This window comes from Oculina patagonica, chromosome 12 (assembly GCF_052425735.1).
Source record: "Oculina patagonica isolate OP01 chromosome 12, crgOcupat, whole genome shotgun sequence".
Lineage (NCBI taxonomy): Eukaryota > Metazoa > Cnidaria > Anthozoa > Scleractinia > Oculinidae > Oculina > Oculina patagonica.
Window position 1 is genome coordinate 22,663,669 of NC_135769.1, and position 27,254 is coordinate 22,690,922.

Below are 27,254 nucleotides of genomic sequence, written 5' to 3' on the forward strand. Positions count from 1 at the left end.
CCTCTTAAAACGGCTTTATTATGTGAGCTTCTGAGCACTTAATTACTTAACAATTATTCGCCGAAGGCGAAGTGATTATTGTTGAATAATCCCCGAGACGAAGTCGAGGGGATTATTCAACAATAATCACTGAGCCTGAGGCGAATAATTGTTTTAGTATAATTTTCAGAGGTGAATATCAACAACTGCAAAATAACAATAGAAAACACGAAAACAACAAACACAAGTGCTCGCTTGCATACGTGTAAACCAGTTTAATTCATCGATTGAAACCGTTATTTACACTAAAGTTTTAGCAATAAAACGGAACAAAACGAACACTACGAAAAAGATAGATATCTGGTACCTTTGTTTAATCGTTGGTGACTTCTGAGCAATTGTGTGAATCCTCTCGGAATTACTAGCTCCGGTGAGAAGAGAACTAAATAATGTTTTGACAGTTGATCTGACTGAGTACATGGCCGCCGTGCGATCTCCAAAACCATCATGTTTACGATCAATTCTAATGCCTTGAAAATCATCTCTTGAAAGTATTTCCGGTCCAAAAGGCTTGGTAGCTACTTTGAAAAATTCCCAATGTTTCAAATATCCAGGATTTGGAGTGATTTCTTTTAAATGAGAGAAATTTTCATTCAGCAAATGCCGCCATGTTCACTGGCCTGGATGGCAAACGTGGCATGGCTTAGTAGCCAAACCTTCAGATGCAATATTCACCGCCTAGCGCGGGGAATATTGCGTAATTAACAATTATCCTGCGAAATCGCGCGGAATATCGCCTGATACTTAGCCGACGAGGCCGTAGGCCGAGTTGGCTAAAATCAGACGATATTCCGCAAGATTGAGCAGGATAATTGTTTTATTATTCAACAAATTGTCAACGAAACACATTTTGCACATAGAGAAACTGTAATTGTGCAGCGCTTTACAAGATTTCGGACGAATCTTCGCAACCTACGAATATCGCAGGATATCTGTTATGTAGGGATGACAGATATCGTTAACATTTTGACCATATATGGGCAGCGCGCGCATGTGTTGAATAATAGTCCGAGCTTCTCGACCAATCAGAATTGAATTCACCTCTGCAAATTATACTAACAATAGTTATTTAAACAACTGAATCCATTCCACGCTTCAATGAACTACTCACATGTACTCAGAAAACAGATAAGCACCAAGATTATCGTCAATGGCCGGGAGGTTTATTTTTCACAACTTAGTCTCGTCTTACAGATGTGAGCTCTAACATGTAACCATGTTAACAACTTACAGAGCAGTTTCTTTGTTAACAACTTACAGTTTACAGACAGTTAATGATTTCCACCATAAACGTTGAACTCCAACGTGTGAAGTAACTCTTCTAGGCACCTAATGTACGCCCGTTCATTTTTCTTATGGTTTGGATCCTTGATCCACTTTACTGCAAGGTTCTTTCCACCATTTCGTTTGAGATTCCGCTTTATAAAGGCATCAATCTTCTGGACACCGTACCTGTGTGTTCGAGTCCTTTTATTGACATCGATAGACTGTCCCAGGTACAGCGGCGTGTAGAAGTAATCTATGGTCCTTGCTCGTGGTCGCTTAACTCCAAAGACGTAAATGCCTGGCACGTGAGGCATCATGTGGGCATCCTTGTACGGCAGCCACTTTTTATTTATGAGGTTATCGCAAATTCGTTTACGAGGCATCTGTTGAAAAGCAAAGGAAGGATGTCATTAAATCTTTATTTGTACACGGTAAAAAAAGTACAAAGAAAATTTAGGGCAGGGGGCAAGCGGATCCTAGATCTAAAAGCGTTTGTTTGAGGAGTGGGTGACTCAAAATTAACATAAACATATGCACAGTCAAGCATAGGAAGAACAACACACTTGTTTTTCTCATGTTGTTCTCACTAGGAATCACCGCGACATTAACATAAGCGTAAGCACAAGAAGACCAAGAAGAATGGACATGTCTGTTCTTCTTGTTTGAGCTTATATTATGCTTATGTCGCGGTCATTTCCTAGTGAGAACAACATACTAGAATGTTCTTATGCTTGTGCTTCTGACCATGCTTATGTCATTATGCTAATATGCTTAAGCGCTAGTGAAAACGACCAAAGAACTTCGGAAATAATGTGAGAAAACAGTGGCTGGTAAAAGAGACTCGCGGCTCTCAAAAATAGGCTCCGGTTGGCCGACTAGCACTCTCCCTTATTAAATACCGAAATATTTCATCAACAGTCCCTGTGATTCACGACTAGGATTTCACTAGGTTTATAACATGTTTGAGGAAAGTAATTTGGTCTTTCTAAAGAATAAAGTGTTCTACTGAAAATACGAGAGATAAAGTGGAATTCAGAAACTAACTCACCTCTTTAAAATCAAGATTTCAATGATTCCGATGATTAGATCTCGAGAACAGAATGTCAGCTAATGTCTTCTCAACTGATTTGAATTTCGCGCTTATGGCGTCCGACTTATATAGACCCCATGACGTCATGTTTATTTGAGTTTACCTCGACCTTCTGGCCAATAAGGTAACTTCTTTTCTAACGGTTCTAAACTCTGATTGGTTGATCAGCAAAGGGATATTTCCCTACTTTTATAAATAGATATAAACAAAGAATGGGATATTTCCCTTTTATAAACTGTCAATTTGAACATTTCTGTTGTTATAATTTCATAGCATTTTTACGTCACAAAAGAAGGGACTTTTCCCCAAGATACCGCAAGTGCTGGCTAAGCACATATTTTTGGAATGACATAATTTCTTTTATTTAGTTTATAGATTTTGGATAAACATTGTACATGTTTTGCACGACAAAAGTGAAGAATTTAGAGTTATTTTTTTCTCTAAACTTTACAAGTGTCCACAGTTACTTTGTAAAAGTTAGCACCTCATAAAGGCGTTACGATAAACTTTGATTAAAAGAAAACATTTAAGCTTTTTCTTTTGCTATTCATTTAACAGGGGGTAAGACTAATCTGCTTTCACGCCTGTCTGCTTTTGGCAGAATGCCCTGTTCTTGCTTATCAGTTTTTCTAGGAAATGGTCACAGTGCCTGATTTCTTAGAAATGTGTATTCATAGTGATTTCGTTGTTGAGTCGAAAACAGTACATGTATAACGACAGAAAGATTTTTGATTTCATATATACATCTGGTGAATGACATACCTAGTTTTGTTTTTATATAAATAGAAGCTTTTTATCAGGAACAAGGTTGCATTTTAGAAGAATCAACGTAAGTTTACATTTCATTTTAACTTTATCTTTTTTGAGGCGAGTTGCGAATCGCTCATCGAATAAGTGTGTTCAGGTATTGAGCTAAACGGGCGCACATGAAATTTCGTGGATACATTTATGTTGGAAAACGAGCGGCTTCGTTGGTTAACCAGTACCTTCGTTGTTAGCGAGGCCTTACTGATTTTGACTCAGTTTGTTAAAACCTGCATGAAAGGACTAACGGCTGACGGAAAAGGATTGTAAAACATTGCCGAGGGAATGAAAATCAGTCGTAAACAAACTCCCTCGAAAAAATTCTTATATGGAAAATTATCTTACAAGCAATAGATTGCCTAAGATTAGATATGGTTTGCTTCTAGACCCCATACAAACTAAGCCCCCTCCAAAACTGAACTTTATATCTACAGAATAAAGCGATCATTCAGCAATTGGGCTGCATAAAGTTTGAGTAAATAGGAAGCAATCGAAACTTGGACAAATTAACTAATGTTTTAATATTGAAAGGTTGCCGGGCAGGCAATTCTTGTGGACGTAGACTAAAGAAGACAAATCATGTATAATGGACAAAAGTCACCAGTTTATTAAGTCTCAGATCTATGCTTGTAATCAAAAAAGTAGCTAACCGGAGAAAAGCATACAGCACATGCGTTCTTAACGAGACTTAGTTACATGTGTTTCCATGTTTGTTGTTATAATCTGGCCAATAACCGAGTTTTTGATGCATACAATCAAGGTATTGTCCTTCTACACATGGGCCATTTTGCTCCTCTACCCATTTGATTCGTAAATTTTGCCCGCTATTTAGAGCGAATTGCTGTTTTACAAACTCATCAATCGCCAAATTTTGCGACTTATGCTCTTGTAGCCGCCTGCGTATGTCGTTGGAGTGCCCCACGTAGATATAGCGAACATCATTTCCTCGCACGAGGCCTATAGTATAAATGCCTTCAACTTGAGGTGCTTCGTGAAGATCATTATCGTAGGATTTCCACTCTTTATCGAGTAGTCGTTGACAAATATTGGATGCCATCTTAAAAATAAAAAAGGCGGAATTAACAACGGTAATAAGCCGGTTTGCGCCGAACTTAAGTAAAGAAATTCGTGTGGTCACAGCGAAATTTTGCCAAATTCTTGTCGCCTGACAACTCGAAGTAACTGAAATACGTTGTTTGAGGGTTTCAAATATCAACTTATGGGCCTAAAAGAACACCGTTATGCTTTCATGGCCCGTTCCAGTTAAAAGGGTTTTTCAAAACGTTTCTTCCGTGGCCATTTTCATTTATGTTGCGAGTTCAGTAGAAGTATGTTTTGGATAGTTTGCAAAGAAAGACATATTTTATTAATACTAGTGAATTTCAATGTTTGATCAGCAATACTCGAGAATGTCGATATTTACCGAATATACCTTTTAAAACGACACATTATATTCTTCAAAGTTTTTGTTGTGCTTTTCATCGAGTAGCGGATTCAAACTTATGTAACTAAAAAAAAATCAATTGAGTAAGCCCGGAAGTAAGAAATTGAAAATAAAAGCATCTCTACCGACTTACCTCTCTAGGAAGGTAACAAACAGCTTAGACTGATACCTCGTGAAAGCCACGAGGCCTACGTCTTAGATCTAACCTACGAAGGAAAGGTTGAGACAACAATGATTTTGCAATAAGTTATTGTCAACAAATTAAGAAAAGTAAAGAATGACATATAAATGCACTAAAGATGTAACATTGATGACTTCAATGTTAAGTTACAACTGTCGACATGAAAGGCAGTGATTTGATCGACGTTACACCCGATTCACGGTATAGTTCAGTGTTACAGGCGAAAGGTTTACCAAACTTTTACAGGTCACTGAGAAAACTCACATTTCGAACAAACAGGAGAGGACTAGAAAAAGACTAATTTAATGAGTTTTCTAACAATTCTTCACCGAAAACTAGGGAAGGCCAGGCAACTCGCATAATACGAGCAAAGACGCACCTACATCAAGAAAGGTGGCCATGTTTGAAATTTTGCTCGTACACGTGCTAGTGAACCGGCAGATAATTTACCAAAGCTTTTGCTCTTCGGTACATTTACTCCCCATAAGGGATTCAGACGGGCTGAAATATATCCAGATAACAGTCTCAACGTGAACGTTTACCTGCCCAAATAAAAAACTGCCGTATAACGGTACGAAATAATATTCGCTTACCTCAGCCAAGGGTGTAACCCAACTTAAGTCCCCGACGCATTTGCAACAAATATCTTTCATTATCTTCATTACGTCACATAATTTTTTATGTCAACTTAAATTTATAGACCAATAAGAAATCTCTTCCTGACTAGGCTTAAATTTGATTGGTTAACAGCTTAAGACTTTAACTAAGATTGACAGTTAATAACGTCGTGATGGTTGACTTCCTTTTTCCAAGGATATTTCCGCTGGCGTGTGACCAAACCGGTTTAGTAAGCTCGTCGCCTCTTCGGTTCCAGTTAGATTTGTTCTTTATATCCAAAAAAAGCGGAGACTTTTTCGGTCGAGGTACCGGTTTGACTGTGTAATACTTCGCTCGCCCAATCTTCTGTTTTTGAGGAAGACATCTGAAACACCTCACTTTTCTTAGGGTGAGTGAGAAAAACGAGGGACTACTCCGAGCCTAGAGAGAAAAATGTTTAGGTATATGTACCGCATACAACAACAGCTGCTAGGGGCTATCAGATTACCTTATTATAGGAATATAACGAAGCATTTTAACAGCGCGAACACAATTTACGCGTAATAAAACTAGTTGTACCTATCGGTAAGTGCCAACGAGCGAAATACTCATGTTTGTTCATAAGAACAGATATTGAATGGTTTTTGATAGAACTATATTTGAAATGACTACTGTTATGGAAAATTGTATTTTAGGTAATATGCAATAAAAGGGCTATTTCTCTGGTGTTCATAAATGACACAGGCTTGATAGCCTGCGTAGTTTCCAGCGCGCGTATTCTCGCGATCGCGCACTCTTTTAAACACACTAAAAAACGTACACAGATGTCTGCTACGCTAACTTGAACGGTCAAGGATTATTTGGAGACAAAATTTTTATTCAAGTTAACATTACATTTGCCGTTAGAAGCAAACAACTTTATTTTCTTGTGTGTATGACATGCAGTAATTTTAGTGAGAGTCGCTTTGAATTGATGTTATTCCTACGCGGAGCGAAAATGCGTGCCAAATAAAATATAAACGGTATTTGATTTGGAATAAATCATCGGTCAAAAATTACTATAAACACAATCAACACTAAAAGGAAGCATTTACCCGACTTCAGCATTCTCATAAGTCAAGAAAACTCTATTTGAAGTCAACAGTCCGTTTTGATTTTCATGTCTCTCTCTTCGATCGTAAACTAGTTAAAGGACTCCAAAGTCGAAAGATTATTTCATCGCTTTGAAGACCTTGATGTTTATTTTTTCGGCGGTCGAATATTCTGAAGGGTATTCTCTTTCGATTTATAGTTCCCTAAAGGTGTATTTATCGGTAAAGGGATGAATGACCACATTGAAAATTTTAACAGCGAGCCGCGTGGACGCCATTTTGGTCATTTGCTCTCTAGCAAGGAGTGAGAGACTGGGAACCAGTTGGGAAGAACAATACAACCCAAATATGGGGTTTACTTACACCCAAATATGGTAAAAAAAAAGTCCCTTACGCAGAACGTAAGATTTTCTCTGCCTATACACTCATACGCACACGGCTCTATGATTCTGCCGCCTCGACAGCCTCACCTCTTGGCTCGGCTGTCTCGTTGGCAATTAACGCGCATTTAAGAAAAGTTCTGGTTAAATGCTTTCAGTAAACGTGTTTACATCAATAAAATTAACGCGAATTTTTGAAATTCGCGTTAATAACATGTATCGTTAATTTCCTATAATAAGGTATACACTAGCTTACACTGTAAGCATGTTTGGAATCTTCGAACGGGAAGCGATAATAATAAACGAAAAGGCGAGGCGAAAGTCAAGATTTAAGTGAAAATTAAAGAAAATTTTTTTCTTAAAATTTTTCCGGATCCCATATAAAAAATTTCTCACCCAGAAATTACCTGGAGTGTGACATTTCCGAGAAATGCAGGATCAAATGTATGCAAGGCCTGCTAAGAAGTTGACCAGGCTGAAAACGCCACCGTACAACGCTGTCGACTGAAACTGTTTTGCTGCGTCAAACAGCAAGCTTAGCTTGTTGTTTTGCAGCGCGCAATGCTTTTAGAACGTAATAAATCGTGCTTTTGTTTGGTGAAAACACCCAACATGCTTGCAAGCAAGTCGACTGAATATTCAGATGAAGTTTAATATAGACTTGTCGCAAGTCGAACTCACGAAAATTAAGCGAGCGAAGCGAGGTTTAGGCCGCGAAGCGGCCTAGTGAGCGACGAAATCGCGAAAACGAGCGACGCAAGTCGTGATAGGTCATAATCCCGGCGCGTCATAGTAAAGACGAAGGACTTTATTGAAAGTCTAGTTAATGAAGTAACAATGCGTTTCATCAGTTCTTACTGTACTAGTCCACTGTAGCAGTTTGACTGACTGTCCACAGATTGTGTTTTGAACTTTTTGACGGGATTAAATGTTTCTGAGAAGAAAGAACAAATTTGTTGCATTTCCGCACGCGTCTAAGAATCCATACTGATAAAGGTAACATAGGGCTAGCCAAACCATTTAATTTCCCCTGAAAAAATTCTTCTCATTTGTGAAGTGTACAAAATTCATCAAGTCTTCAACTTGCCAAATGAGGATGACAGTTGATAAGAGTTGATTCTGATGAGAATTTTCGTTAACTCTCATCAACTATCATTAACTCTGGCCAAACGAGAATGAAGGCTCACCAAACTATCATCCACTCTTATGAAAAATTTGAGCACGTTCAAAGTCGATGAGAGTGCATGAGAGTTACATGCCAAACGAGAGTGAGTGAGAGTTTGGACTCTCATCAACATTCATCCTCGTTTGGCCCGGGCTTAACGCAAGGTCACTTTCAATCCACAGAACGCAAAAAGATGGCGACTGGTACATTTTCCCATAGTTACGTTCTTAGCACACGAAAAACCTTTAGCACACGAAAAACCTTTAGATACTTATAAAAACGTACATAAAAGATTTAAAAACTCAAACTTAGCATACACAATGTTAATGTTAGAACTGGGACAAATTTCGGTAAAAAATTCTGTTAGGTTCGCAAGGTATTGTGGTAAAATGTGCAGCCGCCATCTTTTTTCTTACAGTGTTTTCTTATTTTTCTACAGTGGAGTATTCGATTAAATGGCTCCAGAACATTTTTTTATGCTTACAACCTAAAGAGTGTTGTTAATTAATTTTTCAGAGAATTTTTTGTTTCTAAAACGTAGCATTACTCAAAATGTATTTGCCATACAAAAATTTCTAAAACAATGCTAGCATAATTGACACAGGTTGCAGTCTCTGTAGTACATTTAAGTGAACCTTATTCGTCCTATTGAATATAGGAAGTGAATAAAACACAACTTATAATTAAGATCGTTGGCAAATAAACATGTCCCGCTCAAAATCATGCATAGGCATTGACGACCTGGAAAAAAAAGACTGTCGCGACTTAGTTGCATCGTGTTTCAAGTTCCTTATTAAAGTCTGGCCAATAACCGAGTTCTGAGTACATACAATCAAGGTATTCCCCTCTTACACATTCGCCATTGTTCTCCTCCATCCATTTAATTCGTAAATTTTTTCCATTATTTAGACGGAATTGTTGTTTTACAAACTCATTAAGCATCAGCTTGTCTTTACTTTTATGATTCTGAACCCGCTTGTGGATGTTGCTTGAGTGTCCCACGTAAATGTATCGAACGCTTCCATATGGGTGCAAGAAGCCGATTGTATAAATGCCTTCAACTTGTGGTGCTTTATCAAGATCATCGGCGTAAGACCTCCATTCTTCAGCAAGTAGACGTTGGCAAATGCTAGAGGCCATCTAAGAAATAGAGACTGAGTTTTTACATCAATTAAAGAATAAGCGGACTACGCTGATCAAAAGATTAAACTAAAGAAAGTGATATAACAGTCGCGGCAACACACACCTAAAATAATATCACTAAACAACAGGCGAATGCTCTCATAATTGGGAACAACCCATTTTAAATCACACATTCATGTCAGTTTCACATTCTCTTTGTAACATTTTTGTTACAGTTGCACTTTCTCAATTCGTAAGTATTAAACGTTTTCAAGCATTAACCGACCTTTTCCATCTATCTCTTGAAATCATATCAGTAAATTAAATTAACTCAGGAACTGACGATAATGAAGCTAAGTTTCTATCGAAATATGTGTCTTCTAGAATCGAAAGGCTGTCCTTGTTCTTAAAAATATAAATATGTGTGTATAAAATTTACCGGTCATAAAAATAAATAGCTCTGACGAATTACACGTTTTTGCATATTCAACAACAAATAGATGTTGCTTGTTTTAGCCAGTTTCATTATGTTACGAGTCCACAACTACGCTAAGTAAAACGTACCACATTATAAATTGACTTTGAAAGGTTTCATAAGAAATTGTTCCAAGCGAGTTAAAACGGAAAAAGAATTATAGCATTGCTACTTACCTTGCTAAGAAGGTTAAACTCCGAACCGAATTAGACCTGGTCGAAACCGTGAAAGTGAAACGCGTCCTCCTAATTTTTCCCTACGGAAGAAATGGTTCATACAAACTTGACATTGTGATCATTCTGAGCAACTAAAAAATAATTCTGGAGGAAATGCAAACGGACCAAATAGTTGTAGGCTAACATTCTACTACAGTGGCCGAAAATTAAAAATGATATGAATTTATCAAAGTTACCCAGCGTTCGATGTATACTATTTATAGTTATTATTACTGAGGACAAAATGCTCGCATTCTGTATCTTAGCTCTTACATAGGCTTTTGTACATTATGCTTTTGTTTCCCCACTAAAATGCTCCACCTTAATGCTCAATTTTTCTCACTAAAATGCTCGGTCTCCCACAAAAAAGTTACTAAAATGCTCGGATTATGCTCATTACACAACCGGTTTTTGTTAATTAATTTTAAAGTTTTTAACATGGTGTTAACTGTAAACACTTACAAAAACGTACAAGTGTTGCAAGTAACAACAACATCGTTTACAAGTTCATAAATATGGCCAAAAAAACATAATTCTCGAAATTATCTACGAGGTTAAGTATAGAAAGTAGTTGACTATCTCTAAAAAAAGTTATTTGTTGTTGAATTTTGAGTTTTAGTCTTTATTTTCTCTAAAAAAATAAATTCTTTTTTATTTTCTGGGAAAAAATATCAATTTTCCGAGAAAATGCCACTAAAATGCTCGAATAATGCTCAATGCTGTTGCCTCACTAAAATGCTCGAAGAAATGCTAGCATAATGTACAAAAGCCTACTCTTACACTGCTGTCAGAAAACGCAAACTTCAAGATCAGGAACAGACTGACTCACTGCATTCAGCGATGTCTAATAGGATTTTGTCCAAAATAATCAGAAGATTAGACAACTCGCATAAAAACACGTGCAACGGCTAGATAATTTATCGTGGAAGCTCAAGTACAGCTTTCTCTTGCATTGATGACTCCGCTACTCGATTTATATTACTACACATATAAGGACATCAGACCGACCAAAATACGTCTAGATATTCAATTTCAAAATCACAATTTTTTTGCTTCCCAAATAAAAGAAACAGACTAACATAATCTTGACTTACCTTTGCCAGAATCGAACGAACTAATCTCGTTGAAATCTTCATTACCTTCATTACATCTCAGTATAAATTTAGAACCCAATGAAAAAACTCTCCCAGGTCAGGGTTCGATATGATTGGTTCAAACTGCAGGACCTTTTATTTAGATTGACAGGCAGTAAATGAGTGCATGTTGAATGACTTCGTGCTTCCCACGATGGCAGAGGTAAGACATATTGAAAAAAAATCAGTGATCATTTATTCAATATTCTGAGGGTAAAGGATGTGATAAAGACGCTTTAAACTCTTTCTTCCTTAGTTCTAAGACAGACTATGCATATATGATGATGGATGTAGGAGGGATATCAACAAATCACGGGGACAAATCCCTTCGTGAGAACTACCGGTCCTATTTTCACCAAAAAGTATTTTGTCGCGGAAACCAAAAGAAAATGAGGGGGACTTAATCGTCCTACTAATCCAACTGTTAAATTTAATTGTAGGGACAGGTCGCAATTATACCCTCGTGTGTATACTGTTTTGCCTGTGAACAGACCCTCTAGTGGTGAATTCAATAGGGCGAAAAAAAAAGGAAATTCGGCAAAAGAGGCGAGCCCAGCGTGGCCTGAGGAAGAAAAGGGAAGGCTCCACACACTCGCTTGCTCGCGCACCGATTGTTTGGGGAGGTGGGGAGCCTGTTCGCTGCACTAAATACTGTTCCGGGGACAAGTCCCTGCGACAAAATGAAAATAAAACCAATCATACCAATTGCAGAACTTCCTTTTTTAAGCTGCCAAGACTCATCATAAACTCCAGGAGGAAGGAGTTCAAACGCTTCTGGAACTGGTTCGGTAAGACAAAGTGCCCAGGGGCTGTTACGCTCTTGTAAACTTTCGCCCGAAGATCCCGTCGTCCCGATAAGCTGCCCGTCGCCCCCACTAACTGCCGCTGGGTCTCCGAGGATGCATAAACTCTCTCTCAAGATGGCGGCCGACGATGACGGAGAAAAAAGGCATGGTTACAAAGTCAACATGGTGGCAATGGAGAAAGGAAAACTCGACGTCGTGGTTAAAATCAAACGAGAGCAGCGCAAAAAGGATGAACCATTATTTAAAATAATGTGTCATTGCCTTCATTACCTTCTGTATAACAATTTTTTGAAAACACGAAAATCGGGGTCGGTCGGACGACGCTAAACAGAGAAAAATGGGATGGCCTAAGGAAATAAAAATAACTATGACGCTAATGTACATGGAAGCTATAACAATATTTATCGAGGATCAAGAATTGCATTGGTGGCAATCCTTGCATCCATTTTTAGAAAACTCCATAGATGATAGATCACGCCTCGACAAATAAAAACTATCAGAATGCAAATGGTCACACAACACATCTAGTCAAAGCTAACGCAAAGCTAACGCAATAGTCAAAGCTAACGCAAGAAGGCCATATGAGAAGTCTGCGTGTTGGAGGGGGTGAATAGGGGTACGCAAATTCGCCATGAATGCTATTTTTTGGCCAACTGTGTCAACCTGCCGCTTAATCCAAAGCAAAATAAAAATGAACGCCTAAGTATATATCACGCATTGCTTGCGGGAGCAAAGTTCACACATTCACTAAGAATTGAATTTATTAAAAAAAACACGATACATAACTTGCTCTGTTACGAACTTGCAAAATCACTGTAGCTGTATACAATTCATTAAAAGTTAACTGAACCATAAAAGTTGAGGTTTAATATTGTTACAAACGGTTACTCTGACCATCTGAAACCTACTGTTACTTCCACTAGGTACTAATTTCAACGCTTAATGTTATACTTTGGCCAGTGGTGTAATTTGTGTGCAATACATTTAATGTATTCCATCTCGACGGTTTCTTCATTCTTTTCCTTGATCCATTTTATGCGAAGATTTTCGCCGCCATTTTCCTCGAATTCCTCTTTAACAAATTCGTCAATCTGTAAGTGTTGGCGTTTATGCTCGCCGAGTCGTCTGTGGACATCATTACTACGCCCGACATAAAGGACTTTTGGTTCCCCGAACAGTTGCCATTGACCATAAGGAACGCCAGAGAGGATGCCAATGCAGTAAATCCCTTCTATATCGGGGACGTTTTCCAGATCGTATGGTCTCCATTCTTTTTGCAACAACCGCTGACAAATGTTTGAAACCATTTTGTTGGAACTAGGCACACTAAAAATAATGCAAATAATAATTAATATTTTGAAATTGAGGTTCATCTATCTTCTCCATGGAAAATTCAATGCAATAACTGTGATTATTCAATTCGTAAATAAATTAACTAAACTTTTTACAGCGGAAACTAAAATCGCTCCAAATCAGCCTAGTCCAACACAGAAACTCCAGGGCCTTCGTCACGAGGACCCTGGGACAAAGTTGAGGGCACGCGATCTCGCGACAATTTCGCGTGCTTCTTGCGTGACGTGACTCTTTCTAGGAAAGATACTTTCACGCTTGAGCAAACAAGTTTCTGAGAAATCGTACTTCTTATCCGATTCGAGCTTAGTCAACAAAATAATTTCTACAGTAAAAATATCTACCTTTTTTTTTATTTTAACAATCGTTTTTTATCATTGGGTACACAGGAAAGCCCTGTTAACTCTACCAGTGGAGCAAAACACCGTGAAAAAAATCAATTTATAAATAAATATGTGGCCATGAGCAAGCCAGTATATATCGCGATCGATCGTAGGTAGCGAATGTGAAAAGAAAGCTGGTATAACTACGTTTTTACCTTGTTTGATTAGGAAGCCGACTTCACGAGACTTCACAGGATTCACTGTCAAAGCTTCTTGTGCGCTGTAATAAACAAATTGGTGTAAGTATTGCTTCGTTTGCTAGTGCCCCTGTACTAGCTACGGCTAACTACTGTAGACTATCTAGAACTTGCCCACATTGCAATAGATCATAGATTTCGTCTATTCATCTAGGCTGGGTCAGCAGTCCCTTGTTTCTGTAGTCCGCCGAGCGTCAAGCAAAGAAAGAACGCAAGTGAAAAAATGGATTCTCAACGGCCATTTCTCCACCCGCGCTCCTTTTTTCGCTTCAACCTCGACGGACTACGAAAACAAGGAACTACTCACACGTTGTCCTAGTCTAAATTTCAACCCAGATGAGTAACAAATATGGAAACATCGTTTCACTGCCTCTACGTAACATTTATTAATACGACGTGAAAGGCCTAAAGCTTATCAGTGTATAGACATGACTAGAAGGAATAACGCACGATCAACTGCAATATATAAGTCAAACATACATTTCAGACATTTAACCGTTTTCATTTCTTTTGTCTGTTGAAATAAATTGGTAAATTTATCGAACGAAAAGAAGTAGCACTGAAGGAAGTATCTTACCTCGAGTTTCTTCAACTCCGTTCTGTCTTGAGGATAAAAACTTTTTCCGATCGAAGTGTTTGCTTTTTTGAACTTGGCGCGTTTCAGGCACCGGAATATATAGCCCCAATCAAGACCTTGGCCTTGGCTGCGATGACGTAATGTTTGTCTCTTCTCTGGCCAATAACAAAGACCTCTTTTCAAGATCTTTAAATCTGATTGGCCCATCAGTGAAGGGTTATTTCCCTACCTGTATTATTAGCTATAAACGAAGTAAAGGGATATTTCCCTTTATAAACTGCTGATTTGCACATTTTTGTTGTTATATGATGCAATATCTTCAGGTTGTTTCTACAATCTTCTTTTGCCACAAAAGAATGGATCCTCACTCCCCCCCCCCCCCCCCCGCCAACTCTTACACTTTCCAAAACCGCTATTGCTGGCAAAACATATTTTTGAAAGAATACACTGAATATTTCTCTGATACAAATATAAAGACAGGCTCCGAGTTTAGTGCGTGAAACTCGGCCGGAGTTACAATTACTTTCTGTCTTTATATTTGTATTTAGCTCTGCATATTCATGAACAGAGCACTCCTAGGATAAGTGAAGCAATTTAGTCATCGTTTATTCGTTTATATTTCTCTGATATATAGTTTGTTTTCTGCTAATACGGTTCGTGTTTCGCGCCCATATTTTTCCAGTTCATGTTTTTGTCCACTTGGGTAATGAATTCAGAGCCTTCCTCCCCAGTACTTCGCGTTCTTTAGACGCCTGACAATTTTTGCCAGTCGGGAATAGTATGTCGGCCGTTCCGTTTTCTTTGGACTTCGTGGGAAATTGATACTTTGTTTGACGGGGAATTCTTAATGTTTCTTCTCATCGATATCAACATTCTTGAAACGCCTCTCGATCTAAACTTGTTCATATTGTGAACATAGGCGTACGGGCTCCTTCGGACCTGGGGGGGCGGAGATCTTATGCCCGAAAAAAAAACGGCATGGGTTGAAAGCCGAATAAAGAGGCAATGGACAACAAAACGTGCATTGAAATAGACGAATAAACTACACAAAAAGTTGTGTACAAACCTTGCCTGCTTGCTTAATTATTGTTTCCTATTATTAATTTCGTGGCGTTGCCCGAAAGTGTCGATGCACTGAATCCATTTTCTTCCAAAATATTTTATTTATTCACTTTAGTTCAGCGAACTTAAGTGACTTTTCCCCGCTTGAAAGTTTTACAAAAGCGTGTGAAACATTTAGAGATGAATGGGTTAAAACATTTCCTTGAAAGTTTTGAGCTAGCGCTAAGAACTTTACATTAGAGTCAAAAGCATTAGCTTCATCACATTTGAAACAGTTTTGTTTCAAGGTCTTACAACAGATCCACCGCGCGCAAACGCCCAAGCTATGAAAAAGCTGATTGCAACTGAACCAAACTGAGGGGTAACGCAGAATTTGCGAGAAAAATCCAACATGATTATAGCAATTTGAGAGGGGAAACGAAAGCAGATAAATAAGAAATTTGGACTTTTGAACCACAAAGTTCGGTATATTTTCAATACTTTTTCTGTTAATGTAATTCGTTTTAAATATATTGTTGGGATTTGAGAATTGTCGGCTTATTTTCTATTTTTTCTCTAGGCTTGTTGCCCGAATTCTTAGCATTTTGCCCGAAACATTTCGGCACTGGGGGGGCTGCAGCCCCCCTCGCCCCCCCCGCCTCGTACGCCTATGATTGTGAAATACGAAAAAAGTTCGCAATTACAGGAAGAGAATTCAGCAGCATGTATACGAGTGGTGTAGAACAAAATATTGTGATTAGCAGCGATCTGGAGTCCGTGTGATTGATTTGAGAGGCGATACTGTGACTAAACCCAGCAAGGAAATGAGACAAGCAATGACTACTGCGGCCAAAGTAGGTAACGATGGTCACAGTGGTTGATTTCGACTCACGCTTTGATTCTCGAATGTCTACAGATCTTTTCTGATTTCTGATTTCAATGACGCCTACACAGTGGCGGCTATCAGTTCAAATGCTGTAAGCAGTCCGGAAATATTGAACATGGTCCTCTTCTAAATCCTTACAGTTTTCCAAATGTAATTCTCCAGCTCCTGCTACAATGTGTTACACGTGGTGCCAAGAAGAAACACCAGATTTGAGCGGAAAAGGCGCGCAGGTGCTTTTCTCGTACAGCTTTTGCTCCTCTTTCGAAGAGAACGAAAGTCGCGGAAGGTGAGGGGACTTCCATGTAACAGAGTTCTCCAGGGAGGAAAAGCACAGACTGTTCGACTTGTGTATATGTCTAACGAGAATTGATTACTCAAGTGTGACGTTTCTACATGTAAAAGAATGTTTCAGGGCTTTAGAGGAGCTTTAATGCGCACGAAATTGGAGCACCTCACTAACTCCGGCTTTTGCGAATTATTTGGTGGTCCAGAACAATCTAGCTAAACTAATTTCTATCGTTGAAGGTAAATTTTAGTTATATGATCTCAGAAGATTGATTGCAATTCGGGACCCCCCTTATTGCACGATGCATCAACTGACAACTTTTCAGAAAACAAGATTTTAAAGTTGTCAGTTGATGCATCGTGCAATAAGGGGGGTCCCGAATTGCAATCAATCTTCTGAATAAAGATCATGAAACTTATCTTAAGTTTGTAGTATTTGACACAGTTCGGTATGTAAGCCTACTTTTAATTTAATTTGGTCAAGCCGTACAAACTTTATATTCCCAGCACTATCGTAAGTAATGTCTTGTCAAAAACTTGCCGGGCTATATGAGCTGCAAGTAATGATCATGACGAGGCTAACAAATCCCCCGATGATTCGTACTTATTTGTCTCAAAAAAATAGAAAAAAAAAACTTGTATTGCACGCTTTGCTTTCGGGAACAAAGTTCACACATTTACTGGAAACGCTGCAAATCAATAGTCTACTGAGAGAAAACACAGAAATAACTCTAAGTGGCGATTTATTTATTCTTCACAATTTAGTCCAGACTTTCAAATGTAACCTCTAAGGTGAAACATTGTCTTCGCAGATGTAACTTAATATTAACAATTACAGGGGAGTTTCGATTTTAACTTACAAATGTTTCAGCTTTTTAATTAGTTTGCGCTTACAGTAGAAACAAAAAATTGAAATAAAATAATTTCAGAATATGTAAGAAAGAAATTAAAACATGCACTTCACATTGAATTTAGTTGTTTCCACCGTTCATGTTATATTTAAGGTTATACCCAATCTTGTTTTCCATGCACCTTATAAACTTTCCTTCAGTATACTTATGGTGTGGATCTTGAATCCACTTCACCCTCAAATCCTTTCCGCCGTTTCTTCTATAGTTTCTTTTAATAAAACCGTCAATCTTCTGTTCTCCATATCGGTGCTGTTGAATTCTGTCATGGACATCAATAGAATGTCCTAGATACAGGTATAGGACTTTCCGTTCTCGTGGCCGTCTAACCCCAATCACGTAAATACCTCCCACGTGAGGTATTATCGAGGCATCAGTGAAGTTCTGCCACTGTTTATGTATAAGATTGTCGCAAATGTCATTAGCCATCTGTTGACAAACAAGAAAAGATTCCTGTTAATTATAATAGGTCTAATGGCCTTCTCTAGTTTTCTACAATACGTGTATATCCTAACACCTAGCTATGACTCCACTCAGTAAAGTGTTAACCCGTAAAAAAAAAAAAAAAAGAGTGTGGAGGCAGGGGGGTGGGGGGTGGGGCGATGGATTGATGCAGATAGCTTAGAACTAAAGACGGGTGAAAGCCCGGGTAAAAATCACAGTTTATAAGTGCCATGGGCTCTTCATTGAGATACTGGGTGAACAAAAACAGAAAAGGATATAGAATCTTCCAAACTTTTCACGCTCGAAATAATCCTTGGAGTTACGATTAATTTGTTTTTTAACCAAAAGCTGCGCGCGCGCACCTAGTACATGTACTTTGTTTATTCCATACATATCTTGTGTGCTGCGACAATGTCTCTGGATTGATTGGGCATTACTATAATAACATTGCCTTGCATTCAGCAAACGTTCGACGTTGAAAAAAAAAAACAACCGCCCGCAGCGACTGTTGTCGCCGCTTGTTGTGTTGCGTGACTCCTTTCAGGAAGCGGTCAACTCAGCAATCACGAGTTAAAACTGAATCATGTTTTAAACGCAGTTTTCCACATGTTCGCTCGATCGCGATGAAAAGATACAAGAGAATTCGAAACCTAGACTGGGATGTCAGCAGTTATCTGGTACAACTGCCGATTAAGAGCAAGTTTGCTTGAAGAACGAAGGTCAGACAGTCAAGCCAACATGCAGACGCGAAAAATCGATCTGTTTCAGGCTATGACTGTGAAGTATCAAGAAAAAAATTGTTCTCACCTTCGGTATAGATGTCTATCTCCTTGACCAAGCTGCTGGAACAGACGATTTCGGTTTGTGGCTCAGTCTACTAAAGAGAAAAAAACACGGTCGATAAACAAGTTGCACAATTGCATTGACACTTTTTGCAGTGATACTGAGACATTCACTTCTTTGCATAAAACTACTGTTATAAAACTGTGAAAAAATTCTTTGAAGGAACTCAAGAGACAGTTACTAAACGAAGTTGCTCGACATGTACTAACGATCGCGAATTATTTATGATTTACGACCAGGTTTATAACATGAGTGATTTAACACGGTATCTAAACAGATCGCACGCGACACGCAGTTGCAAATTTATCAGGCTTGTAAACTGACTGTAATGTGGTCCTCTCGAAGGAATATGGTGTTCTACTGAAAATACGATGGATAAAGTGAAATCAAGAAACTAACTTACCTCTCTAGAAGTGCAATTCCAATGATCTTGTGGCGAAATGATTTCTCAACTGATTTGAATTTCGCGCTTCTGTCTCCCGAATTAATATAGACCCCATGACATCATGTTTATTTGAGTTTATCTTAAATTTTTAAATCTGATTGGCCGATCATGTAAGGGTATTTCCCTACCTCTATATTAAAACTGCTTAATCTACGCATTTCAGTTGTTATTTTCGTTTATATGATGCAATATCTTCAGATGTTTTGATGAAATTCTTTCGAGACAAAAGAAGGGACTTTTCCCCCGAAAACTGAAAGTGCTGGGTAAGCATATATTTTTGAAATAACACAATTTTCCTAATATATAAATTGTTTTCGAATAAAATAGTTTATGTTTCGCGCGTTCGCGCGCCTTGAATTTTGAAAATCCCTCCTTTCGGCATTTTCTTTCCTTTTTCGTCCCCAGAGCCTCCCATCCCTCGGCTCAAGGCCTTTTTACAGCGGAAACGGTGAACCTAGACCTGTTTTGATACTGTAAATGCCACTCGAGCTATAAGCTAGCTCTTAACTTTTTCCTATGCATATGAATAAAATGTTGATACAACCAAATGGTAATGGAAAGAAGAAATTACATCAGTGATTTTATTAAAGTTAACCTCGATGTGCATATTTTTTAGAGGAAAGGGTTGGCTGCAAACTATCAACTACTGAAAATCTGGTCTATTCCTAATTATTTTCCCCGATTAAAGACCAGCAATGTTAACTTATAATAACTGAGATACATTTAGATAGTTCATGTGTCGCTGTTCGTGTACTTGCCAGTGCATGAATAAACAAATTATCAAAGCAACTGTGCGGCTTTGGTAACATATTCGGTTCCAGAGTTAGATTTGTTCAAGTTGTATCTAAAAACTGGACTTCTTCGTGTCCGAGCTTTCATTTCAGATTGTCATTCCCTTACAGACAACATTTTAACACGGAAATCAAGCTGTCCTTATGGCTCAGTACTAGCCTCTTGATGCCTTGCTTCCTAAATAAACTAGCATTTGGCACTGTAGCCGATCGCACACAATGGCTTGTTTCGAGCTTGTTCCATTGTAATTTACACTAGCTTCGACTAGTTCGCTCCAATTTATTAATAATTGTATTGAGGATTTAATATAATGCTGCTTATAGCCTCATCGTTTAATATTCCCGCCCAAATTAATTAACCCATTCTGCCGAGAACGAAGATTTAGTTTTAAACTGCCGCTCAAATTGATTTCAAAGCGTACCAAGATAGATGTAGAATACAGAGCCAGGTACCAACATGATTTAGTCCTAGAGTTGTCTTTTTACAAGTCAATTTTATCTTCCCGCCCAAATAAATTAAATCAAGGGTTTTGGTGTGAAGCATAGAAACTTTCCTGAGCTCAAAGGGTTAGTGCTGTGTCTGAACTTTTTGGAAGTGTATATTGTTGTATTGCCATTTTACGTCATATAAGGTCTATTCAAATTCTGACCAATAACAAACACTTCATGTCATATGATCTCGAATTTTATTGGCTTAGTAAGGGAGCTTCATTGTACCTATGATTACCAGTTTTAGAAAATGCTGATGAAGCAAATGTTTTGTTTGCCAATCTTTTTATAAAAAAAAAGTAACACAGAATGCATTGCTTTCATGCCTGAAGGATTAAAGCACAATGCCCTGTTGATGTTTTTCTAGGAAATGGTCACAGTGTTTGATTTCCGAAACGTTTAATGTATTCATAATGATTTCTTGCTGAGGGCGAACTCGGTATAGCGCAGGTATAACGACCTATACTCATGCCCATTTTTTGTTCTACAGAAAGATTTTTTATTTCATATATATATCCGGTGCATAACATAATTTTATCTAGTTTTTTTTTCATATAACCACGAGAAATTTTTTAGGAGGATAAAGGTCGTATGTAAAAAATATTAAAGAGATTTATATTTTTTTATTTTTTTTTCCCTTGAGACGATTTTCGAATCCCCCCTCAAATAAGTGCTCAGGTTTTTGATAAAAGACGTGCATAACATTTTGTGGATACAGTTATATCGGCAAACGGGTGGCTTCGTTGGTAAGCCAGTCCCTTCGTTGTGAGTGAGGCTTTAATTTTGCCTCTGCACTAAAACCTTCATGAAAGGGTATCTGAAAATCAGTCTTCAGTAACAAAACTCCTTCGGAAACTCTTGCACTATATAATCTTTAAAGCAAAAGATCAGATATGATTTGTTAGTTCAGTTGGCCGTCAACTATTCAAGATTCCTTTAAAAAAATCATTTATACAGAATAGAAATTAATATGAGCGGTTGCACCACTAGGCTAGCTGAAGTATGACCGATTGAGAAAGCAAAACAAACAGTAAAATATAAAATTCACGAGCACGCGGCTGTGACACTAAATGAAGACAAGTCAGCTGTAATGAACAAAACTTACAAGTTTATTTAGTCTCAGATTGAGGCTTGTAATCATGAACAGTGGCTACAGTGAAAAGCATACAACACATTTTTTCTTGACGAGACTTAAGTACTTTCACGTACTGTAATTTACATCATACGCTGGTCCACCGTGGGGGCAATAACCTAGTAAACTTGGGAAGTAGAAATAATATTTTTCTTTTGCACACTGTCCATTTTTCTCTTCCACCCATTTGACTCTTAAGGCGTCATATGGGACAGGGTATTGTTGGAATTGCTGTTTCACGTACACATCAATTAGCGCCACATTTTGCTCTGACATATGGTCCTGTAATCGCCCCTGTATGTTGGTGGAGTGCCCCATGTAGACGCACGTAATATTGCCACTTGATTGCAAGAAGCCAATGGCATAAATTCCTTCAGCTTGTGGAGCTTTATGACGATCAGTGGCGTAGGATTTCCATGGTTCATCGAATAGCTTTTGACAAATATCGTAAGCAGCGGCTGGCAACCCAGACATTTCAGATCCTCGTTTGGTAATTTGGAGGGCTCTGCAACGAAAATACATTGCTTGAAAATATGCTGTCTTTCGAGCTAACAGAAGACCTTTATGTTCTCGTGTAAGGAGTCACTCCAAAGCGTTTCTTCAGAGGGAATTTTCATTCATGTTGCGAGTTCAGGAGAAGTATATGTTAGACAGTTCTATCATCATCATCACCGTCGTCATCATCATCACCATCATCATCATCATCATCATTTATTAGTCACTTTTGAAATCAAATATTACAACAATAACTATGGTAGGTAGGGCGGTGAGACCTCCATAAAACCGCCAGGCTTATAGGGGAGGCCACCTAGCCTTTTAAATATCAAACTTTTTTTCTTAAAAGTAGAAATTCTAGTCGAACTAGTGATCGATTCTGGGAGAGAATTCCAAATTTTGGGACCCTAGTAAAGACTGCTTGAGATATATTGCAAAAAAAGAAAACATCTAATTACTAGTTGAATTTTAATGTTTGATCAACACTTCCTGAGCAAGTCGATATTAATCAACCATGCTTTTAAAACTACTAACACTCTTCTGTGCTTTACATTGAGGAAAGGTTCAACCTTATATAACTGAAACAGTATAAACGTCCGGATGAGTCAGACATGCAGACTGCATCGGATACCGTGAGAACATTTTAAAATTACCGTCCATAAACTGCTCCAAGTATAAGTGAGAAATTGAGAATAAAAGCTGCATCGCTACTCACTTACCTTGCTAAGAAGGGGAATGACCAGCTTGACTTGTTCGATGCCACGGAAAATTCACAAGGCCTCTTCAACTTTTCCTGCGAAGAAATGTTGATACAAGAATAAGTTTGCGATGTTCTAATCAACGGATTTTAAGAAAAATCAAGTAAATAATGACCAAGAACGGCATATAAACGTTCAGTTAACACTGACATGAAAGGCAGTGACTTGATCGAAGTTATACCGGATTTGCATATAGCTTAGTGTTATAGGAAACAAGTTCAACAAACTTTTACTTTTCACTGAGAAACCTCCAATTTCGAAGAAACTGGACAGAACTAGGAGAAGACTTATCTAACGGGAATCCTAACAATTCTCCCCAAAAGGAAGGCCAAGCAAACCATGAAACTAGATCGATTTTGGCATTGAAGCCGATCACACTCGATAGCTTATTAGGGGCTTGTTCGATTGTAATATACTTAAGTCCGATCCCTTACTCGCTTTATAAATTGTATTGAAGATCTAGAGAATATGACGATGTAATAGCCTCATCATTTGATATTCCTGTCCAGATCAACGGACTCATTTGAGCTGTAGAGGACAAACGTTTAGGCTATGGACTGCTGGTAAAATTGAAATCAAAACATGCCAAGATCGATATACAATACAGATCGATGCAGAGCCAGTAACCAACATGATTTTATAGTTCTCCAGTTGCCCTTTTCCAGTTAAACATGTAGTAAATTTAATCTTCCCGCCCAAATGAAGTAACGGTTATGGTGTCAAAGGAGCACACAAACTTTTCTGAGCTCAAAGCGAGCTAGAATGTTTTCCGAAGCGTGTTTCTTCATAAATTACTTCTATTGATTCGCCACAAAAGGCCCCATGTGAAGGTGAAGGTGAATTCGCCACAAGGTCTATTCAAATGCTGGCCAATAAGAAATACCTTATGATACATTATTTATTGGCTATGTTTTGTTTGCTACCATCCTTTTATAAAAAAGTAACATAGACTGCATTGCCTTCATGCCCGATGGATTCTGGCAGAATGCCCTGTTCTTTCTGTTTTTTTTTTTCTGGGAAATGGTCACAGTGATTGATTTCTTAGAAATGTTCAGTACTAAAAGTATATGTATTCATATTGGTTTTCTTGTTGAGTCGAACTCATTTATATAACGACCTAGTAATGCCCCGGCTTTCTTTTTTCTACAGAAAGATTCTTGATTGCATATAAATCACCCGGCCGGTGGATGACATACCTAGTTTTGTTTTCATTTAAATAGGAGAATCTTTTTATCAGTGACAAGGTTACATTTAGGAAGAATTAACGTGAGTTTACATGATTGCATTTTCATTTTTCTCGAGGCAAGTTTCGAATCGCCCTTCAGATAACTGTATCCAGGTTTTGAGCTAAAGGCGCACATGAAATTTCGTGAAAACAGTTAGATCGGCAAACGGCTGGCTTCACCGTCGGTAAACCAGTACCCTTCGTTGTTAGCAAGGCTAATTTTGACTTTGTAAAACCTGCATGAAACGACTATTAAACGGCTGACGGAGAACAATTGTAAAAAATTGCCGAGGGAATGAAAAGCAGTCTTAAACAAAACTCCTTCGAATAAATTGTAACAAGGAAATTATCTTACAAGCAATAGATTGCCGAAGATTAGATATGATTTGCTTCTACATTGTAGCCCCTTGCAGAATAGAATGATCATTGAGCAATTGCGCCACAAGGCTACATGAAGTATGAGTATAAATTAGGAAGCAAACAAAATACTAATTAACAATGTTTTAATATTGAAATGTCGACAGGCAAATTCACGCGGACGTAAGACTAAATGAAGACTAGTCATGTAAAATGGACAAAAGTTACCAATAAAAAATGTCCGTATTAATAACCGTAATGTGCCGATCTGCACCTAATCAAACTAAAGAAATAGAAGTCGTCAATTTGTCATCGTTACTGACTTACCTCGCTATAAAGGGGGAACAATCAATTTAGACTTGCTCTGACAAAGTGAAAGTCACGAGGCCTCTGCAATTTTACCTACGAAGAAAATGTTGATACAACAATGATTTTGCGACGGTTCTTGTGAACTGATATAAAAGAAAAGTCAAGTAAAGCATGCATGACAAGAAATGCAGTGATTTGTTTGAAGTTATACCCGAATTGTATAGTTTAGTGTTTTAAACAAACGGTTAAGCAAACTTGTACATGACACTGAAAAAAATTCAAACAGGAAAGGACTGGAAAAAGTCTGATCTAATAAAATTTCTGATAATTCTCTTTCGAAAGGAAGGCCAGCAACTCGCAATAAGACGCATCTACATCAAGAACGGTGGCCATGAAATTTTGCTCGTACACGTGCCAGTGGCGTGCAAGTTAATGGACAATTTATCAAAGGAACTGTGCGGCTGGTGCTTTTCGATGCATTCTCTTTCAATAAGGGATCCAGACAGGCTAAAATATGCGAAAATTTAGGTCTAACGTGGTCGTTTCCTTCAGTCCGAATTAAAAACCCCATAGCGTTTCGAAATAATTTCAACTTACCTCAGTCAAGGGTGTAACCCGAATGAACCTGCGCGTTTGCATCAAATACCTATTATTATTACCTTCATTGCGTCACAGAATATTTTAATGTCGACTTAAATTTAGGGGCCAATAAGAAAATTCTTGCTGATTTGCTTTAATATAATTGGTTAAAAGCTTAGGTTAACAGGTAATTATGACGTGTTGGATGACTTCCCTTTTTCCAGAATGTTCCGCTGGCATGTGACCAACGGTTTAGACAGGTCAACGTCTCTACTGACCAACTCGGTTCCATGATCCACTGTTAACACTTTTAGATTAGCTCTTTATATCTAAAACCGGAAGCTCGTTATGAGGCCTTCCAAGGGGTTTGAACGACAAGCGACATTGCGTCAAAATGTGGCGACAATTTGTTACTAAAGTACCGACAGCCGACAGAAGTTGACCTGAAAGGGGCGACAATTTGCGAAAACGACAATCCATTTTTCATTTTGACAAAGCGACAACTGCACTTTTTTTCTTCGACGGCGACGTGACTGTCATGACTTGACAAGGCCACCGTGACTCTTTTGGAGCTCTATTGTTTGCGTTTATGGTAGATCAGTTGTACAAATACTAGTTGTACCTATCGGTAAGTGCCAACGAGCGAAATACTCATGTTTGTTCATAAGAACAGATATTGAATGGTTTTTGATAGAACTATATTTGAAATGACCAAAATATGGTAAATTGTATTTTAGGTAATATGCGAAAAAAGTGCTATTTCTCTGGTGTTCATAAGTGACACAGGCTTGATAGCCTGTGTAGCAGGCGCCGTAGTTTCCAGCGCGCGTATTCCCGCGATCGCGCACTCTTTTAAACACACTAAAAAACGTACACAGATGTCTGCTACGCAGGCTACGGGTTTGACAGATTGATAACTCTTGACAAATCTTGAAATTCTGTTCAACGTTAAAATGTCACAAAATGTAGGCAATAAATAATTAATAAATGAGGTTTAATCACTGTTTTTTAAATACAACACGCGATGGTTAAAATGTTTTCTTCCACAAAAGGGATAGTTGCATTTCAAGAACTTCTTATAAATCAAATCCCAAAATCAAAACTGCTAAGATGCTTTTTTAAAAATAATTTTCATTAATCAAAGACAGTAATGCACGGGTCAGATTTCAGTCTCGCATGCGAAGTGTCATGTTCAGTTACGCAAAACTTGAAAAATTTGAACAGAAAACAAAACTTGAACGGTCAAGGATTATTTGGAGACAAAGTTTTTATTCAAGTTAACATTGCATTTGCCGTTAGAAGCAAAAAACTTTTGACTTTCTTGTGTGTATGACATGCAGTAATTTTAGTGAGCGTCGCTTTGTATTGATGTTATTCCTACGCGGAGCGAAAATGCGTGCCAAATAAAATATAAACGGTATTTGATTTGGAATAAATCATCGGTCAAACAATTACTATAAACACAATCAACACTAAAAGGAAGCATTTACCCGACTTCAGCATTCTCATAAGTCAAGAAAACTCTATTTGAAGTCAACAGTCCGCTTTTGATTTTCATGTCTCTCTTCGATCGTAAATCAAAGCACTCCAAAGTCGAAAGATTATTTCATCGCTTTGAAGACCTTGATGTTCATTTTTTCGGCGGTCGAATATTCTGTAGGGTATTCTCTTTCGATTTATAATTCCCTAAAGGTGTATTTATCGGTAAAGGGATGAACATGACCACATTAAAAAATTTTAACAGCGAGCCGCGTGGACGCCATTTTGGTCATTTGCTCTCTAGCAAGGAGTGAGAGACTGGGAACCAGTTGGGAAGAACAATACAACTCAAATATGGGGTTTACTTACACCCAAATATGGTCAAAAAAAGTCCCTTACGCAGAACTTAAGATTTTCTCTACCTATACACTCATACGCACACGGCTCTATGATTCTGCCGCCTCGACAGCCTC

General features: G+C 38.2%; 3 protein-coding genes and 2 long non-coding RNA genes across 9 annotated transcripts in view; all 5 read right to left on the reverse strand.

Moving 5' to 3' along the window:
• Positions 1-27,254, reverse strand: part of LOC144631556 (uncharacterized) — a 71,574-nt gene that overhangs the window by 11,313 nt on the left and 33,007 nt on the right. The window lies entirely within an intron of this gene.
• LOC144631558 (uncharacterized) overlaps positions 1-27,254 on the reverse strand; it is a 102,878-nt gene that overhangs the window by 7,090 nt on the left and 68,534 nt on the right. Inside the window, exon 3 of one of the 3 annotated variants that reach the window (XR_013566764.1) lies at positions 3,787-4,256. The exons of the other annotated variants lie outside the window; for them this stretch is intronic. The gene's annotated coding sequence lies outside the window, so the exon portion shown is untranslated. Of the gene's footprint in view, positions 1-3,786; positions 4,257-27,254 lie in introns of those variants that run through there. 3 annotated transcript variants of the gene reach the window in all.
• LOC144631557 (uncharacterized) lies at positions 1,107-2,735 on the reverse strand. Its single transcript, XM_078490009.1, has 2 exons — positions 2,354-2,735; positions 1,107-1,688 (listed from the first exon to the last, which is right to left on the reverse strand). The coding sequence occupies exon 2, from the start codon at positions 1,686-1,688 to the stop codon at positions 1,311-1,313; it is 378 nt and encodes a 125-aa protein (XP_078346135.1). The 5' UTR covers positions 2,354-2,735; the 3' UTR covers positions 1,107-1,310.
• Positions 12,996-14,566, reverse strand: LOC144633118 (uncharacterized). The gene is made up of 3 exons (XR_013567004.1): positions 14,316-14,566; positions 13,697-13,761; positions 12,996-13,134 (listed from the first exon to the last, which is right to left on the reverse strand). It is a non-coding gene; the product is annotated as an uncharacterized LOC144633118 (long non-coding RNA).
• On the reverse strand, positions 17,254-20,504 carry LOC144632758 (uncharacterized). Its single transcript, XR_013566939.1, has 3 exons — positions 19,126-20,504; positions 18,687-18,756; positions 17,254-17,864 (listed from the first exon to the last, which is right to left on the reverse strand). It is a non-coding gene; the product is annotated as an uncharacterized LOC144632758 (long non-coding RNA).